Source organism: Leopardus geoffroyi, chromosome A1, assembly GCF_018350155.1.
Source record: "Leopardus geoffroyi isolate Oge1 chromosome A1, O.geoffroyi_Oge1_pat1.0, whole genome shotgun sequence".
NCBI classification, from domain to species: domain Eukaryota; kingdom Metazoa; phylum Chordata; class Mammalia; order Carnivora; family Felidae; genus Leopardus; species Leopardus geoffroyi.
This window is the reverse complement of record NC_059326.1, coordinates 149,954,120-149,973,469: the sequence shown is the minus strand read 5'-3', so window position 1 is coordinate 149,973,469 and position 19,350 is coordinate 149,954,120. Positions and strand designations below refer to the sequence as shown.

The 19,350-nt window shown below is 32.6% G+C and overlaps 1 protein-coding gene across 2 annotated transcripts in view; it reads right to left on the bottom strand.

Moving 5' to 3' along the window:
- RASA1 (RAS p21 protein activator 1) overlaps window positions 1-19,350 on the bottom strand; it is a 114,287-nt gene that overhangs the window by 43,791 nt on the left and 51,146 nt on the right. For both annotated transcript variants that reach the window (XM_045497319.1, XM_045497327.1), the window contains exons 2-6: window positions 17,147-17,299; window positions 15,732-15,867; window positions 15,005-15,075; window positions 10,878-10,995; window positions 7,747-7,778 (exon numbers count right to left, since the gene is read on the bottom strand). In XM_045497319.1, coding sequence (XP_045353275.1) covers window positions 7,747-7,778; window positions 10,878-10,995; window positions 15,005-15,075; window positions 15,732-15,867; window positions 17,147-17,299 — 510 coding nt within the window. The remainder of the gene's footprint in view (window positions 1-7,746; window positions 7,779-10,877; window positions 10,996-15,004; window positions 15,076-15,731; window positions 15,868-17,146; window positions 17,300-19,350) is intronic.

Genomic DNA, 19,350 nt, shown 5'->3' with positions numbered 1-19,350 from the left:
ACTTAAACATCCCACTTATATCAGTGGATAGATCATCCAGACAGAAAACCAACAAGAAAAGAGTGGTTTTGAATGACACATTGGACATTAGACTGGATGGACCTAACAGATACATACAGGACATTGCATAACACTTCCCAGGGTAAATCACATTAGCCCACAAAAAAATTCAAGACATTCAAAAAGAGTGAAATGCAAAAAGACTGAAATCATATCATGCATCTTTTCTTTCCACAATGTTATGAAACTAGAAATCAATCATGAAAAAAAAATCTCCAAAGAACATAAATACATATAGACTAAATAACATGCTACACTGAACAATGAATGGGTCAACCGAGAAATCAAAGAGGAAATCAAAAAGTACATGAGACAAATGAAAATCAAAACAGTCCAAAATCTTTGGGATGCAGCAAAAAATGTTCTAAGAGGGAACTTTATAACAATACAGGCCTACTTCAAGAAATAAGAAAAATCTCAAACAATCTAACCCTAAGACCTAAAGGAGCTAGCAAAGAAGAACAAGGCCCAAAGTCAAAATAAAGAAGGAAATAATAAAGATTCAAGTAGAAATAAAAGAAACAGAAACAAAAACAAAACAAACAAGCAACAGAAAAAGATCAATGAAACCAAGAGCTGGTTCTTAGAAAATATATGCAAATTATATTAAACCTTTAGATAGACTCATAAAGGAGAAAAAGAGAACTGAAGGAAATATAATCAGAAATGAAGGATGAGAAGTAACAACCAACATCACATAAATACTAAACACTGTAAAATAAACTGGACAATCTAGAAGAAATGAATAAACTCCTAGAAACAAATATTATTCCAAAACTGAATCATGAAGAAACAGAAAATTTGAATAGATTGGTTAATAGCAATGAGACAAACTCAATAAGTAAAAATTCCCAAAAAACAGAAGTCCAGGACCAGATGACTTCACAGATGACTTTCACAGGTGCCATCTATCTACCAAACATTTAAAGAAAAGTTAACACCTATTATTCTCAAACTATTGCAAAAAATAGAAGAGGAAGAAAAACTTCCAAATTCATTCTTCAAGACCAACATTAATTACTCTGATACCAAAATCAGACAAAGACACTACAAAAAAAAAAAAAAAATCTGAATAACAGATGTAAAAATTCTCAACAAAATACTAGCAAACCGAATTCAACACATTAAAAAAAAAAAAAAAATGATTCACCACAATCAAGCAGGATTTATTCCAGGGATGCAAGTGTGGTTCAATATTTGCAAATCCATCAACGTGATACATCACATTAACAAAAGAAATGATAAAAACCATATGATCATCTCAACAAATGCAGAAAAAAGCATTTCACAGAGTACAACATCCATTCTTGATAAAAACTCTCAACAAACTAGGTTTAAGAGGGAACATACTTCAACATAACAAAGGCCATATATGAAAAACCCACAGGTAACATCATACTTAATGATGAAAAACTAAGAGCTTTTCCCTTAAATTCGGGAACAAGACAACGTCCTCTCTCACCAATTTAATTCGACAGACTACTGTTAAGTCTTAGTTGAAGCAATCAGACAAGAAAAAGAAGTAAAAGGCATCAAATAGGTAAAGAAGAATTAAAACTTTCACTATTTGCAGATGACATGATACTGTATACCAATAACCCTGAAAAATGGTGAAGCTGCTCTGGAAAACAGTGTGGAGATTCCTCAAAAAATTAAAAATAGATCTACCCTATGATGCAGCAATAGCACTGCTAGGAATTTACCCAAGGGATACAGGAGTACCGATGCATAGGGGCACTTGTACCCCAATGTTTACAGCAGCACTTTCAACAATAGCCAAATGATGGAAAGAGCCTAAATGTCCATCAACTGATGAATGGATAAAGAAACTGTGGTTTATATATACAATGGAATACTACTTGGCAAGGAGAAAGGACAAAATATGGCCTTTTGTAACAATGTGGATGGAACTGGAGAGTGTTATGTAAGTGAAATAAGTCATACAGAGAAAGATACCGTATGTTTTCACTCTTATGCGGATCCTGAGAAACTTAACAGGACCGTGGGGGAGGAGAAGGGGGGAAAAAAAGAGAGGGAGGGAGGCAAACCATAAGCGACTCTTAAAAACTGAGAATAAACTGAGGGTTGATGGGGGGATGGAAGGGAGGAGAAAGTGGGTGATGGGCATTGAGGAGGGCATATGTTGGAATGAGCACTGGGTGATGTATGGAAACCAATTTGACAATAAATTTCATATTAAAAAAAAGAAAATCCCATTTAAAGCTGCACCTGAAATAATAAAATACTTAGGAATAAACTTAAAGGAAATGAAAGACCTGTACCCTAAAAACTATAAAACACTGATAAACTGAAGATGACACAAACAAATGGAAAGATATTCCATACTCATGACTTGGAAGAACACTGTTAAAAGGTCCATACTATCCAAAGCAAACTATAGATTCAAGGCAATCCACATCAAAATACCAATAGCATTTTTCACAAAACTATAACAAATAATCTTAAAATTTGCATGGAACCACAAAAGACCCCCAAGAGCCAAAGCCATCTTGAAAAAGAAGAACAAAACTGGAGGTATCACAATCCCAGATATAAAGATATACTACAAAGCTGTAATAATCAAAACAGTATGGTACTGGCAAAAACCAGTACACAAAAAACAAACAACAACAACAAAAAAAAAACCCAGACCCAATAGATCAATGGAACAGAACAGAGAGCCCAGAAATAAACTCACAATTATGTGGTCAATTAATCTAGGGCAAAGGAGTCAACAATATATGCTGGGGGAGAAAAACAGTCTCCTCAATAAATGGTGTTGAAAAAACTGGACACGTACATGCAAAAGAATGAAAACTGGGTTACTTTCTTATACCATACAGAAAAATGAACTCCAAATGGATTAGAGACATAAAGGGGGACCTGGAAACATAAACCTCCTTAAAGAAAACACAGGCAGTAATTTCTTTGACATCAGCCATAGAAATATTTTTCTAGATAGGTCTCCTCAGGCAAAGGAAGCAAAAGCAAAAGTAAACTATTGAGACTACATCAAAATTAAAAGTTTCTGCACAGTGAAAACCTACTGAATTTGCAAATGATGTATGTGATAAGGGGTTAATATCCAAAATATATAAAGAACTTCTAAAACTCAACTTTAGAAAAATAAATATTTCAATTTAAAAAATGGGCAGAGAGGCACCTGGATGCTTCAGTCGGCTAAGGAACAGACTCTCAATTTTAGCTCAAGTCATCATCTCAGGGTCATGAGATGGAGCCCTGAGTCAGGCTCCATGCCCAGCTTAAGAGTCTCTCTTTCCCTCTCTCTCTGCCCCTCCCCTGCTCATACTCTCAGTCTCATTCTCTCTCTGTTTCTCAATAAAAAAAAAAAAAAAAAAAAAGTGGGGGGGGGGGAGGGGAGGGCAGAGAACCTGAGTAGACATCTTTCCAAAGAAGACAGATATATCCACTCCTATGGTTAATGTCATGTAATTTACAGTAGCCAAAATATGGAAGCAACCCAAGTGCCCAAGGATAGATGAATGGATAAAAATGTGGTATATACATACAATGGAGTATCAGCCATAAAAAAGAAAGAGATTTTTGCCATCTGTATCAACATGGATGGAAGTGAGTCAGACGGAGAAAGACAAATACTATACGATTCAACTCATGTCTGGAATTTAAGAAACAAAATGAACAAACAAAGAAAGATAAACAAAAAACACTCTTAAATACAAAGAGTATTTGTACCACCCAAACTGGTGGTTGCCAGAGGGAGGAAGGCATGGGGATGGGGGAAACAGATAGGGGGGATTAAAAGTACACTTATCCCAATGAACACTGAGTAATATATAGAACTGTTGAATAATTATTTATATTGTACACCTGAAACAAATTTAACATTGGATTTAATTATACTCCAATTAAAAATTTCTTAATAAAAATTAGAAATTCCTCTACATAAAAAAAAGCTCATTGTATATTATGTATGTTAATAAATTCAGTGTTGTTTCACTGAATGAATGTGTTCAGAACACTGTGCTGTATTTAATACATTCTGGAAAGGCACATTAAAAATTACTTCTGAGCATGCTAATTATATATATGAATAAGTATAGTGTTATTTCAGTAAAAAAGATATATACCCAAAAAAAGCTGGAAAATAAAAATACTACAAGTCTAAAACATGTAAGTGCTCTAAAGCCCAGTGTTAGATTTAGAAGCTGTTAACATTGTTTTAAATTACCCATACTATTACTTATCAAAATATAACTGAATATTTACCTTTTCACATGAATGAAATGTTAAACTTTTAAATTCCCTCTTTAACATTATTCCCACCATTAACTCATTAACTCAATGCAAGTTATGAATACGATACAGCAAGTACACAACAACTGGAGCAATCCAGGCTTCCTTAAAAGGTAGTAAGATTCCATACTGCATTCAAGTATAATCTAAATGACCATTTCCCACAAATGCTAGAACAGGGTTTTTATATTCTGGGGGAGAGATGAGTAGATACCCGCAAAGGCTATTCCTATTTTTTTATAGCAAGAATAAAGAAAAACAAGGGAATTCAAAGTGAGGAGCACCAAACGGGGTTTAGAGAACAAATCGGCAATAATGATTTTGTGAAAGAAGTAGATGTGAGTTTCCTCATTCAGACATTTATTACCTATATGTAAAATGTACATATTTCAAACATATGGTTTACACCAATGATAGAAAGAGGAGTCCCTGTTCTTACAAAGTTCCCATTCCAATAAGAAAAAGCGACACGAATACTGTATAACTACAAAAACAATGTCAAAAATATAATAAAGTGCAGTGACAGAAATGCACAGAGGGCATTTTTGGAATAAAAGGGGAGGGCACCATCTCTATGGAACATGTGAGGGAGAAGATAAAGGAAGACTTCTTGGGAAGTGATAAGTGAGTTAAGTCATTAAGTAAGAATAGAAATTAACCAAACATAATGCAGTGGTATTCTGACCTAGAAAGTAGCTTAGACAAAGGTGAAAAACAGTTTTACACATTTGAAGATCGACAAGCTGGAGAGTAGAATATAAACATAAAAGAGATATGACTAGTAAAGGACACAATAGTCAGACGAGAGGATCGTTTCAGGCTCTGCTAAGGTAAAGATGACAGAGAATAAGGTAATGCTTTTAAGTGCAAAAGTGATGCAGTCAGATACGGGTTTTAGGAAGATTATGCTTGCTACTGGAAGAAAGGATTTAAAGAGACTGAAAGCATCAAAGAAAACCAACTTGGAGGTTACTGCTACATCAAGTCCTGTTAAGAAATGAGAAGAACAGACCTATAAATACAGAGAACCAACTGATGGTTGCCAGAGTGGAGGATGGGCAAAAGGAATAAAGAGGAGTGGGGGATACAGGCCTCTAGTTTGGAATGAGTAAGTCACGGGAACAAAAGGCATACCATAATGAATATAGTCATGGATGCTGTAATAATGATGTATGGTGACAGATGGTAGCTACACCTGGGGGGCGCAGGGCATCATGTACAGAATTGTTCAATCACTTTGTTGTACACGTGCAACTAATGTAACACTGTGTGTCATCTATCATCAATTAATTTTTTTAATTAAAAAAAAAAAATAAAGAAAAGGGCCTGAACTAGAGTATGGTTGCTTAAGATTGAGAAAAAGACACACATTCAAGAAATATTCTAGGGGCGCCTGGGTGGCTCTGTCAGTTAAGCGTCTGACTTAGCTCAGGTCATGATCTCGCAGTTTGTGAGTTTGAGCCCCGTGTCGGGCTCTGTGCTGACAGCTCAGAGCCTGGAGCCTGATTTGGATTCTTTGTCTCCCCGTCCCTTGGTCCCTCGGTCCCTCCCCTCTTCATGCTCTCTCTGTCTCTCAATAATAAATGTTCAAAAAAAAAAAAAAAAAAGAAATAGTTTAGAAAACAAAATTATCGGGACTTGATGTCTATATCATTGTTAAAAGGGAGCCAGAAAAAAACACAGTTCAAGTTACAACATTTGTTTAGTCTCAAGAGCACTCATGGATGCTACTGAGGTTGCTTCACTGCCAGTCTCCACCTTAAGAAATTAGAGGGAGCTGAGAAATACATAAAATAAGTCAACAGCGCAAATTTAGCTTACACCAAATACCAAATGAGTAGATAATTACAAAGTTCAGAGATGTACTAACTAAAAAACATTCCCAGCAAAAGTGGGATTTATACTTTATGCTGTGAGAAAACTGGATGAAGCTTTAAATATTTAGTGGCATGTGACCAACATTTTTTTTCTTTTCTTTTAAAAATATATCTATGGTATTATTTTAAATAGGGATAAAAATACAGATTTCAACTGTATCTTGAAAATCACGAAGATCTCACAACACTGGACTCCCGTTTTTGCACACATCAATTACTGCAGGGAAACATTACTAGTTTTTGGCTTCCCACTCTAATACAAAGAGAGAATGTTAACTGCCATGTATCACCATACTTTGCACTGTTGTTTGTACTATAGGGAGCCAGTTCCATGTACCTTAATCTTCATCATAGAAGGAAAATAAGAAAGATCAGCATTATTTTAATTTGGGAAAAATAATATTTATACTTGACCCATTCCATTTGCTTACATTATCAGTATGCCTCCCCCAAACACTAATTAGAATTTGTAATTTGATACAGGTAGAGGGAAGACTTCACGCAAATACAGTCAACAATGTACCATCTCACTCATGGAGGCTATTTTGCACCTACACAAACAACAAGCAAAATGGATTCAGAAAACATTTCATATGTTCTACTTAAAGGAAGCGTCAGGAACTAAGCAAGGTTTACTGAAAGTGGAGAATTCAGCTTACTGTTTTTGTATTCTAATGGTTAGAAAAGAGAAGAAGCAAACACTTGAGAGGCAACCTTTAAATTCCATTCATCAACATTGACAGGATGGCAAGGAAAAAAAGTGTTCCACTGAAAAGAGATCAAAAGATGAACGGTCTTAATTAAAGTCATGAGTAAGACAGAATTGGGATTAAGAGTTAACATCTTTAAAAGAAAATTTTTATGCAAAGTAAATGAGGGATGAGCAAAACACTAAAATAGATCTCCAAGGACAATAACAAAATCAGAGTAAATTTCCCATAGGAGGTTATTGTTAACAGCTAATAACTTCTGAAATACAAGAGATGACTGTGGCAAATATTAAGTACAGTAATACCTGGTCTTTGAATTAGCCCTTACAAGATACCTAAAATCAGCCTGAAAAGATTATGAAAAAAAGGGCCTTGTAGAATCTTAATAAATACAGTAAAGAGTCATGATCTTGCTGAAAAGTTCCCTCTCTCTCACACAAAACAAACTGAAAAAAACTGAAACATAAAATACCCAAAAGATGTGGTAACAAAAACAAGAAATGCTATAAATAAATCAGTAAGGAAACAAAAATATTATGAATCATGACATTCATGATGTTATTAATGTTGTTTATAGAAAAGCCTTTAGTTTGGTGATAGAAGAGTTCTATATAGTAAAAGCCACCGTCGTTATTTAAAAATAAAACTACCCATAGATCCTAAAGAAAATTTTAACATACCAGTTCTCGAGCCAAATAAAAACCATTCTTAAGTCAGCCCCCAAAGTAGCAATTTTCTTTTAAAATAAATTTTGGCCTAAGTTTTCCAATCAGTAGGTTTACAACATAGTTTCTTTTTCCTTTTAAAAATTAACACAAACTCACATTTTGCCTTCATGTGGATCTTCTTCCCGGCCCTAAAGGATAAGATATTAAGACAGTATTTTATACAGTTTTAACTATTACATCTATTTTCATTAAAGTTAATAAAAATCATATCTTCAAACACATCTCTACCCTGTCCCTAATATTTACTTATGCAAGAAAAGATGTATCAGTTCAAGAAATGTCTTTCTAAGACTCTCTCCCTTACTTGTTGTGGTTACTCTAATCCAGGCCCTTGTTCTCTCTTTTCTTCAACAGTTACCAAAGCCCAACTAGTTTAATTACCTCTGTGCCCTGTCTCACCCCACCATCTCACCACTCCAATCTGGATTCTTCGGTTTCAACTGCAACTTTGTCCTGCACTAAGGTACACCAAACAAAAAACAAACAAACAAAATGTAAAAACCAAACCTTTAATACTGCTCTACTTCCTAAAAATTCCTTTTATAAAACCAAAATCCTTTATCATAGAACTCAAGTCTACATTTCCTGTCTTATACTACCAACTCTCTTAAGCTGTCTGTACCATGGTCACACATAACTACCAATTTGCTAATCCACATTCTCCTACCACCTAGCTTATTCTTTTTAACCTAGGATGTCTTTTTCACTCACTGTTTCCTACCTGTTTCCTACTATCTAGGTAGGATCTTCTTCAAGTACTACCTCCTCAGTGAAACAATGAGTCCCTAGAACATAAATATAAACTTTTACTTTAAATCAAAAAGACATCCTTCTTTTATCATCTTTTTAACCTTACCTATTTGGCATTCCTATTATTTAAGATACACTGGTGTTATTTATTCATTCCGGTATAGTGGCTACATGCATCGTAACATCTTAACTATTCTTTAACACCTACCACCACCATAATCACTAGCACAATGCTGTTCATATAGGTTGCACTGAATATTTTTGAGGTGTACCTCTAGGACCCAGCAAAACTGGGTATCTGACACCAAGTCTTCACTGAATAATGAAGGAAAGAGTAGAAAAATAGTCGATTTGTCCATGGATTTACTTCCCTCAATTTTTCCTCACTCATCAAATACCTACCCAAAGTAAAACCACACACTCACTGAATGCCTACTATATGCAAAGCAGTATGCTAAAAAACAAACAAACAAAAAAAACCCCACAAAAACAAAATGCATTATCATTGCCCAAAAGGAGTTCATCTCTATAGAACTGGTTTACACCATAAATTAATTTTATACAGTGTAGTAAAATACAGAATTAACAAGGTGCTATAAAAACACAAGAGAAAACAATTTAGACTAAGATAGGCATAAAACCTCTGTGAAAAAAGGGGCAACATCTGGGCTGAATTGATAAAAATGAATCAAATTTTACAAGTCAGTAGTGTAGCAGGGCAAGAGTGTCAAGGAAGAGGAGAAAGTATAGGCAAAGAGATATTCACTCAACAAACATTTGCTGAAGGTTTACTAATACTAGACAGTATTCTGCTATGGGAATACATCACTGAATTAGAGACAAAAATCCTCACAGAGCTTACATTCTAGATTTAAGGCATAAAAGTATAAATGTGCTTGGGGAACAGTAATCAGAAGTTCAGAGTGGGAAAATCCTTAAATCCAACCACCAAAGTAATGTTGAAATCTAGACAATCTCTAAATGGCTTTTCAACCTACAAGCAATCACTATGCTCCAATGAAGACCATTATGAAAACTTATTATACATATTAGTGTGAAACCTATTTATAATTCTAACTTGAAACTATTCCACTATTAATTCAAAGTATGACTATACTCCTTTTTAGCAGCCACATCACATTTTTTGTTCATACTGAGTTATTAAATTGTTTTTATTTTTTTCCTTTTATTGACATGAGGTCATGTCTCTTTATCTTAAATTGAGCTTTTTTTTTTTTTTTCTGTACTCCTTGGATAACTTACACTTATTCTTCTTAAAGTTTACCTAGTTGGATTTGACCCAGAATTCAAGAGCTAAAGAAAAGTTAAACTATACTATAAATCCTTCAAATAATCAGAAAAATGGGGGAAAGGGGTAGTTATAGCAAGGAGAAAAAAAAATCCAACATAAAAAATTTCAACTAAGAAATTTCATAAGTAAAACCAGTGAGATTCTTCAGTTTGAACACTTCTGGCCTATATGGAATAAATATCCCTTCCTACTGTAAAATTCCAAATAGTAACCTAGGAATTAGAAGTTCTAATGCCAGCTCCTCTATTAAGTAACTATGTGTATGGAATTTATCATACCATTTCCTCAACCTCCCTCCACTTTTCGTCAGTATGTTTTACTTTTACATATCAAGTTCTATTAGTCAAAGGAATAACAAAGACAAATATTCTCCCCTGCTGTCTTCCTGCAACAATAATCAAAGCACAGGTTTCAGAATATTACCAGGTTCGTGACATATTTTAAAAACAGTAGTTCTGAAGGTTATGAAAGATAAAAGGAAACCATTCCATCACCCTAACCAAATCCAAAAAGGAAGGGTGAATTCCAAAACTGTAATATTTTGGATATGATTCAGTGATACTGAGTACTATCTCCGAAATGCAAATACTGTGAATGCAGACCTGCTATTAAGAAATGCACAATTATTTATAGTGATAAGATTTCTAATACTATATTATGTGGTGACAATGAAAATGGAAATACTGAAAATGTAGAAACATGTGATAATGTATGTGTAATATAACTAAGCTTTTCCAAAGTTACTAGAAAATTATACATATATTTGGGAGATGAAGAATTTGAAAGCAAACATGGACAACTATTTGAATGAGATTTCCATGATCAGTTTGACATAATGTCACTTAAGAGAAAAACCACCAAGACGACAAAAAGAGATACAAATAAGCACAAATGTTAATGTTCTTTATTCTTAGAAACTCATAAAAACTTTCTGAAAATTGGCAGTTAAACATTAAAACATGCTAGCCTAATTATGGTCTTTACAAAAAATAAATACTGTATTTATTACAGTAAATACATTTTAATGAAAAATTCCTTGTACTTAGGAATTAGGTTTCTCATTTAAAAAAATGTTTCACAACTAATTTCCATGATTATGGACAAGTTCCAAAAATATACAAAACACTGACAATTCTGAGAGTGAGAAGAAAAGAACAAAACTTACCACCTCTTCCACTAAGTCTTCAACAATAAGGCCCTGTTCATCTGTTCTTAGATTTGTAACCCACATCCATCCATCTTCTAATTCATTATGAACAATAAACATATCTCCTTTTAGGAAACTGAAAGTGACAATTATGAAGTTATTAAAGTTTTAAACAGGGAAAATTGACTAATCACGTAATACAAGAGATACTATGATATTGGAAAATGCAAGAAATTAAAGTCAAATACTCTGGATTTTTGTCCTGTTTCTGGCATCATCTAAATGTAAAACTTTGAAGCCACTTAACAATCTGAATCTTAATTTCAGCACGTGTAAATGGTATCTGCACCACTGGATTATTATTACATTCAAATTGGAATGTTTGTTAACAATATTTATATATGCATTACAAGCTTTAGGGTGTAACTCCAAGAAAACTGACTTAAAAATTTAAGCTTCTGTGTAATTATCTTTCAGATATAGTTTAGATATAAAATCATAATATAGTTAATTCATTACACATAAACAAGACACAGTTACTTTGGAAAAACTTTATTTTGAATAAGCACCATTAGTCTAATCAGCATATGTTTATGAGAATTAATATTTTTCTCATAAAGAACGTTAAGATTTATTTAATTTACTTAGATACCCATGATACTACATAGCATTCTTTTTGTTTCAAAGTGGTAGTAAAGCATTTGAAAATGTATGAATGTTTTTTCTGTTACAAATTTCTGAGTAGAGGGAAACACACAAACTAGTTTCTTTTCCTTGGAATCTAGATGTTTGCAACCTCCACCAAATCACAGGAGGAGTAAGTTAGTTTTATACTGATGCCATCTATCAACATCAGTAATTCGCTGAAGTGTCCTTTTAAGCCTGAATGAATGCGTCTGAACATTTAAGGTTTCAAGATTGATTGGCTGCTACCATTAACCCTACATCTATATCCATGTCTGTCAAATATTTTTTTAAATCAATTTTCCTTTCAATCTTAATTTTCAGAAACCAAACTTCCATTAAGTAAATCTTTTCTCATACTTCTGAAAACCGTTTTTCTCCGGAATATCTCAAGCCTGTTTCTTATACAAATTCAAGAAAAGAAAACTTGTACACAATACTTTGGGTGATCACTGTGTGAATGAGCATGACATACACTGCATTCTATCTTGACACTACAATCCTTGTTAACAGTGACCAGTATTTCACTCACTGATGAGCAGCAGACAGCAGACATTACCTCTTAGCCAAATATGTTATTCCTTTCTAAAACCAACCTCCTAAACAACTACATTAAAAAAATATTAATTATGAGTAAAAAAAGGAATACATATGGACAAGAAGTAAAAGAGAAAGGAGAAGTGACAAGTTACATTTCTTGGTCAAAAGTAACCATAAGAGAATTTGTTTTTTTAATTTTGACTTTTGTTGTTGCTAGAACACTATGGTGCAAAAATGAAAAGAAAAAAATTAAAATAAAAAGCTTACTAGCACAAACAATACAATCACAAGATTCTTTATGTATTATTTTGCATTCTTCCTCAAAAAAGGTTAAAACGCCTTATTAAATCTCATTACTCTTCAGATGTTTTTACCTAAAAACAAAACAAAACACTTCACAGATATATACAAATTTTAAAAGACTTAGGGGCACCTGGCTGGCTCAGTTGGTGGAGCAGGCAACTCTTGATCTTGGGGTGCACATTCTAATTTTTGTTTAAATTTTCATCTTCCTAGATCAGTAGTTCTCAGTTTTGAGGTTCTCTTAGGAGCCCTATATACTCTTAAAAACTGACAACCTAAAAGGCTTTGATTTATATAAATTCTACCCATTTAGATTTATCATATTAGATTTAAAATATAAATGTTTTAAAGTATTTACTAATTCTTAAAAAAATACACCCCATTATATATAACATAAAGAATATGAAAAATTATATTTTTACAAGTTAGTGACAGTATTATTTCACATTTTTGCAAATCTCAACATCTGTTTCAACTGAAAACTACTTGGTTCTCCTATTCCTGCATTCAATCTGTTGCTTTATGTTTTTTTATCCGAAGTATATGAAGAAAAATCTGGCCTCACAAAAAATATGTAGTCATGAAAGGGGTATTTTAATAGCCTTTGAGATTGCATAATTATAGATATTCTATGATGTAACAGCAAAAGCTCAGCAAGTGGTACTTGAAGGCTAGGTGTAATGTGGACTCTAAAACTGCAGCAAGAACTTTCTGTATCCCATTCCAGTAAAATGTATTTGTCCATCTTGCACTCTGAATGGATCTTTACCCAGGCAGAATTCTTTAACAGTGTGCATTGTTCATTTAGAAAATATTGGTTCACTGAGCTATGTAGACCTTTCAGACATAAATACATTTTACACAATCAAAACATCACATTCTTTAATATCACCACCAGTCTCATCAGAAAAATCGTGAACTATTTATATTTAGGAAGCTGTCAAACTCCTGATGGCAGATACAGGGTTTCTAAAATCCTCATTTTTTATTCCAAGCTCAAATTTTGTCATTGGCAATAAATACTGCCAGTTATTTCCCCTGAAGTAACATAAAACAATCGCTTTACCAAAAGAAAAAAAAGAAAGAAAGAAAGAAAGAAAGAAAGAAAGAAAGAAAGAAAGAAAAAAAAGAAAAGAAAAGAAAAGAAAAGAAAAGAAAAGAAAAGAAAAGAAAAGAAAAGAAAAGAAAAGTCAAATCATCTAGTCTGAATAACCATAGTTTGCCTGTCAGTCATTCTATTAAGTATACATGGTATACACAAAAGCAGAAGCTACCTCAGCTCTCAACTCAATGCTCCACTCACGCAGCCAAGGCACTTTGTGCATACTTCCCATTTCATCACACCAGTTTTCATCACAGAGAATTTTAAAAACATAGTCATCATACAGAATATTAGAAGGGTTGAGATTTAATAAAATATGTTTGTAGTTGCACTTAGAGGACACTGGTTGATACTGTTTACCTCTAAGTGTGTGGCAGTGAAGAACACCATACCCTGTGGTGCCCCTGCCTTAATCTGTCCTAAGGTCCTAATAGAGCAACGAGCAGAGCAGTAAATCTATTACCATCAGTGTACATGTATGTCACAGTGGAAAGGGTATATTTTATCTTCGTCTTATTAAGAAAGCAGTTTGGTTCTCATGAACCCTCTAAAGGGATCTCAAGGATCCTCGAAGTTACATGGATCACACTTTGAGCACTGCTGTTCTAGATGATTCACTGGGAATTTACAAGTTATCCAAACTTCCTGAATTTGTAGTTCACCATTGTTCTTCATTATTGTATACATTTCCTTCCTTCATTTTCTTTCATTTGCTTTTCCCGCTTAGATCACAAATAAAGGTACGCCAATAAAAACTAAATGAGAAGTTATTTTGTGGACAATCATATAAAAATGGAATCCTTATTTTGAAATTCCAGATACTTGAGTCTTTTTTAAATTATCCTATTTTTAGAAATTTCACTATGCCCCAAAGTTATCGCTGTATTTTAAATGCTGCTGTTGATTTCAGTGAGAAGCTGTATACTCAGAATCAGCAAACATTTTGCCAGCAAGAAATAAATTTTCTATTATAAAGTTAAACAGCTTACAGAAAGACACTGATAATTTGATAAGTATCAAATTATATAACAAATCAGTTTATGTAAAAATAATAAAACAAATTATATATAAATCAAATTATATAAAAATAATTTCTAAAGATTATCACGTTCTGTAGTTCTATGCCACACTTAAAGTATTCACCCATCATGTAAAATAGAAGTTTGGTCATCATTTAAGTACAAATTACAGTAAAGATATAAATGCCATGTAGTAATAAAAATTAAAGGAGAGTACAGAATATAACAATTATCCTTACTTTGTCAGAGATAGTCTAATAAAAGCTGAATTATTTCTGTCATCTTCACTGTGGCCACTCTGATCCAAATCCATATTCTGAACAAATAAGCCAAACACAAGAGTACAGGAACAATGAACTCAATATTAAAGGTACCTTCATCCTGCTACAATGCTATCTCCTCAAATTCCAAAACCTTCCTAGTCCAAGAGCAATGTTTTCCAAGTGTGTCAAATGCCTGTTTCAAATGCCTATAAATGAGAATACATTATAAAATACCTTATTTCATCAGTGTCTGGAACTTTTGTGTAAGGTAGAATGGCTCGAACACGCCTTCTATCTTCTACTGGCTAGAAATCATAAAAAAAAAAAAAAAAAAAAAAAAAAAAAGATTTACAATAGATAAATAATCTCTTCATGTCAAAGTCAAATCAGGTTATGTCCACATAAAGTTAAAACCAACAAAAATCCACATTATGAACACCACAGGATCAGTCAAACTATTTTTTACTCAGGCTATAAATACCTAAAGCCTAGAAATGCTGGTCTTGTTTCTGTTGCTGCTTTTTTACAAATTCTTTTAACTGTATAACCAATGTTTGTATCAAGTAATAGGAGTAACCATTTAATTTTAAATGAACTACACAGAAAATATAAATTAACCTTTTTCTAATGAGGTAGAAGGCATTTCAGAATCTTATGGCAACTTCAGGATTAGCCCTATACAATCAGTGATTCCTCCTCATTCCTTTAAAAATATTTGTTAAGCTATCACCATACAGTATTATAAAAAAAAAAAAAATTTAGAAACGTAAAGACAAAATTACAGAAAAATTATTTTATTTTTTTAAAGAAGGTGGCAGTTTTGCTATTACAACAGAATTAAAATTTAATATGGTATTTCTTGAATTATAATAAACACCATAAAAAACTGAACAAGAGCTAACCTCATTAGTAAAGTGAAGTAATAAATTTTTGAAAAATATTTTATTCAAGTTTTACTTGCCTCTGGTGGTGCAACTGGATAAAGCAATTTTTCTCCTTTAAGCAAACAGGAAACATGACTGTAATAACCTATTAGGTCTGACAGTGAAGAAAAACGTCTTCCACCAATGTAGTAATCACCACACATAGCAATAATCCTATTTATTCAGGAAAAAAAAAATACAGTATAAAAAAAATCTTTAGAGCCAATGTGGAGACCAATTTCTAAATTTAGAAATTCTAAATCTCTAATTCTCATACTCTTTTATCTACATCCTGTTTTAAAGTATCACTTACTCATATTTTCACCAATGCAAATTTACTTGAGGTTATTTCTTCTAAAAACATATATGTATATACTTGATACAAAATATTTATCTGACTTATAAACCCATTACATAATTTACTGCAATAAATATAAATCTAACTATAGATACCTCTGCTCACCTTTCATATTTAAGACTGAATAGCAATTTTAATAAAATTTCTCTGGCTAAAAGTAGCTTTATATACTCTTTTATATACTCTTCAAATATTTATAAAGAACTATTTACATTTATTTATAGAGATTATTATAATAATTTCACATTCTACGTGTGGTATAAAGTACTTTGAAAACTCATTTTAAAATCTAAAAATTGGGGCACCTGGGTGGCTCACTCAGTCAATTTGTGAGATCAAGCCTAGAGTTGGGCTGTGCACTAACAGCCCAGAGCCTGCTTGGGATTCTCTGTCTACTCCTCTCTCTCACTCTCTTTCTCTCTGTTCTTCCCCTGTTCATGCTGTCACTGTCTCTCATAAATAAACTTAAAAATAAATAAATAAATAAATAAATAAATAAATAAATAAATAAATAAATAAAATCTAAAAGTCAAGGGTATACAACCATTTTATCAGTTAATGGTATAGGCACTATATGACTTTTTTCCCAATGTCTGCCATAAAAATGAAATTAAAGACAACATAGGTACATATATTTATACAGACTTTGATATCTGTGCTTAAAAATCTGTATACCTTTAACTGACATGAATGATTACAAAGAATTTCAGAACAATGAAGTAAAATAAATTAAAGGGCACACACCTTGACTCTTTAAATACTGTTTCCTCAATGTGGTTACTCTGTATTTAAAAATATATTGTCCTTTATTTCTGCTTTACCAAAGTTTCTTTATAATTCTTTATACTTTAAAAGTGATAATTATATTTGAGATTAGCATAGTAATGCCCAGTAATCTGTTTTTAAACAAAAAATGCAAGCATTCAATAATATCTACTCTATAATCATCCATTTCAATCACTTAACTGAAAACAAATCACTTTCCCATCATTTAAATATTGCCGAATCATTCACTTTTATTAAAGCAGGTATATTTAAGAACAATACAGAAAAATCACTGTATTATACAGTCTCCCAAGAGAAATAAAGACTTACCTAAAATGGTTGACAACATTTGTGTGGCTAAGGAATGAAAGTACAAAGGAGCCTGGCCTCCGATCACTCTCTCTTATAAGGTAGCTGCCGGACTTCCCTGCCTGCCTGAGGCGCTCTTCTGCTATAGTTCTGTCAAGTTTTCCATGATACCACCTAAGAGGAAAAAGGTGAGATTAGAATACAAATAGCAATCAGAACATTATTATTGGTAGTTGAAAAACATACTACTAGAGGTTTTAAATACCTACATGTAACTTAAACATTTACCTTTTACTATGAACCGGTTATTCCAATTTTAACTCCATTATTAACTTTCTGTCTCTCAAAAAGTTCATTTATTCAGTTTTTAATTTGTTCTATAAGCTCAGGACTAATCATCTCACATACGAACCGCTTCCATTTCTGCCCATCTCTCTACCTCCAGGATTGTCTACCTGGTCAAGGTACAAACACTTATTACAATCAAATCTTAATTTAAAAAAATAAGAGTAAGATGGACAAATGGTAACAACTAATTTACTACCTCTCTATATACTGAGGAACCAAGATTTGATGTAACAAGGCACACAGTCCCAGTAAGAAAATAAAACTTTATTCCCTTTATGTCTGTGCCGTACAACAGGAAAACAGAATGATACTATCTAAAGACTACTACTCTAATTCCCCATTTCAACATGAAGCTGATTATTCCCCTTGTTCACCTACTAGTAGTAGTTCATCTAGTAGTAAGATCATCTACTCCATAACCACACATCTGATCTTAATTCCTCAAATTTATTCAACAAACATGTGGAAAATAAATAACACCATTGTTCCTTTAACTTTCCTACTCTCAATTTACATATATTCTACCTAACTATATTACCAGATAATCTAAACAAATGACTGTAGCATCATCCATGCTACCAATTTATGCCTATAAAAAAGTCTCATGGACTGATATAAACAGAAGAATACTTAGAAACATACTGGAATTTTCACATGACCATGGTACAACCTTCATACTTATAATCTTATCTTGGACACTCAGAGGAAGACAATAAAACATTCACATCCCAGTGATACATTTAATATCTGGCCATAAGTCAACAGTCAAAACTATTATAGTCCTAGGACTGCTTTTGTAAAATTGCTATAATGAAAACTTACTGTTCTTGACTCATTAGTTTATATGAAAAAAAAAAAAAATTTCTCAAAAGAATTTTCAGTTTTCTTCTAAAAACCAACCCATTTAATTGAAGTCTGTACATAAAATTAAAATAAAACAATGAAAAAAATCATGGAGCTTCATTTTAACCTATTAGGAAAAAAAGCTGCTAGTTTAGAGGAAGAAGGGAAAGACCAATCAACACTGCATTCTTCTATAATCCTAATCTTCTTTATCTTAGAGGCTATCAATAAGTAAATTTAACTTTCAGCTTTTTTTTTTTTCTAATCTAAAAAGTTTAGACTAATGATGATTAAAAGTTCCCTGAGGAGTTAAAATTTAACCATACATGATCAGGACAAAATTTATGTAGAAATTTATTTAGTTGTGAAAATACATGTAACATGTCCTTAGAATATGAAACTGGTACATTACCTAAAGCAGTGTAGCTATACCACAGAGCAGATTTATTCACTGAACAGACAAAAATTAAAAACAATTTTAAGGAAAATTCCTCTTTTATGTGTGTTACATTTGTGAAATTTCTCTTATGTTTTACCCAAAATATCAAGATTAAAAAACTGTATTTAATCTTTCATCTTTGAACCCACCATGAGATGATACACAAGGCCATGAGGTGTCACACAATTACTAATTTACAATAAATACTTGAATAAAATCCTTTACTGATATATAAAAGATATATATGTTATCTTTAGTTTTTACCTCTATGCTGTCAGATTCTGGAATTAACACAGGTATTCAGTTTAAGACAGAGACATTACTCTAAATAAATAGCTTTGTTTCTTGAATATTACTAATTCCCTTTATGCCAAAAGCTCATTAAGCTTCAAATACATGATGTAAAACATTTATTTTTTTTTTAATTTTTATTTGTAAACGAATAAACAAAATGGGTGAAGAAGAGTGGGAGATACAGACTTCCATTTATGGAATGAGTAAGTCACAGGAACAAAAATCAGAGCATAACAGTCAATGATACTGTAATAGCAATGCATGATGACAGATGGTACCTACATTTGTAGTGAACATAGCA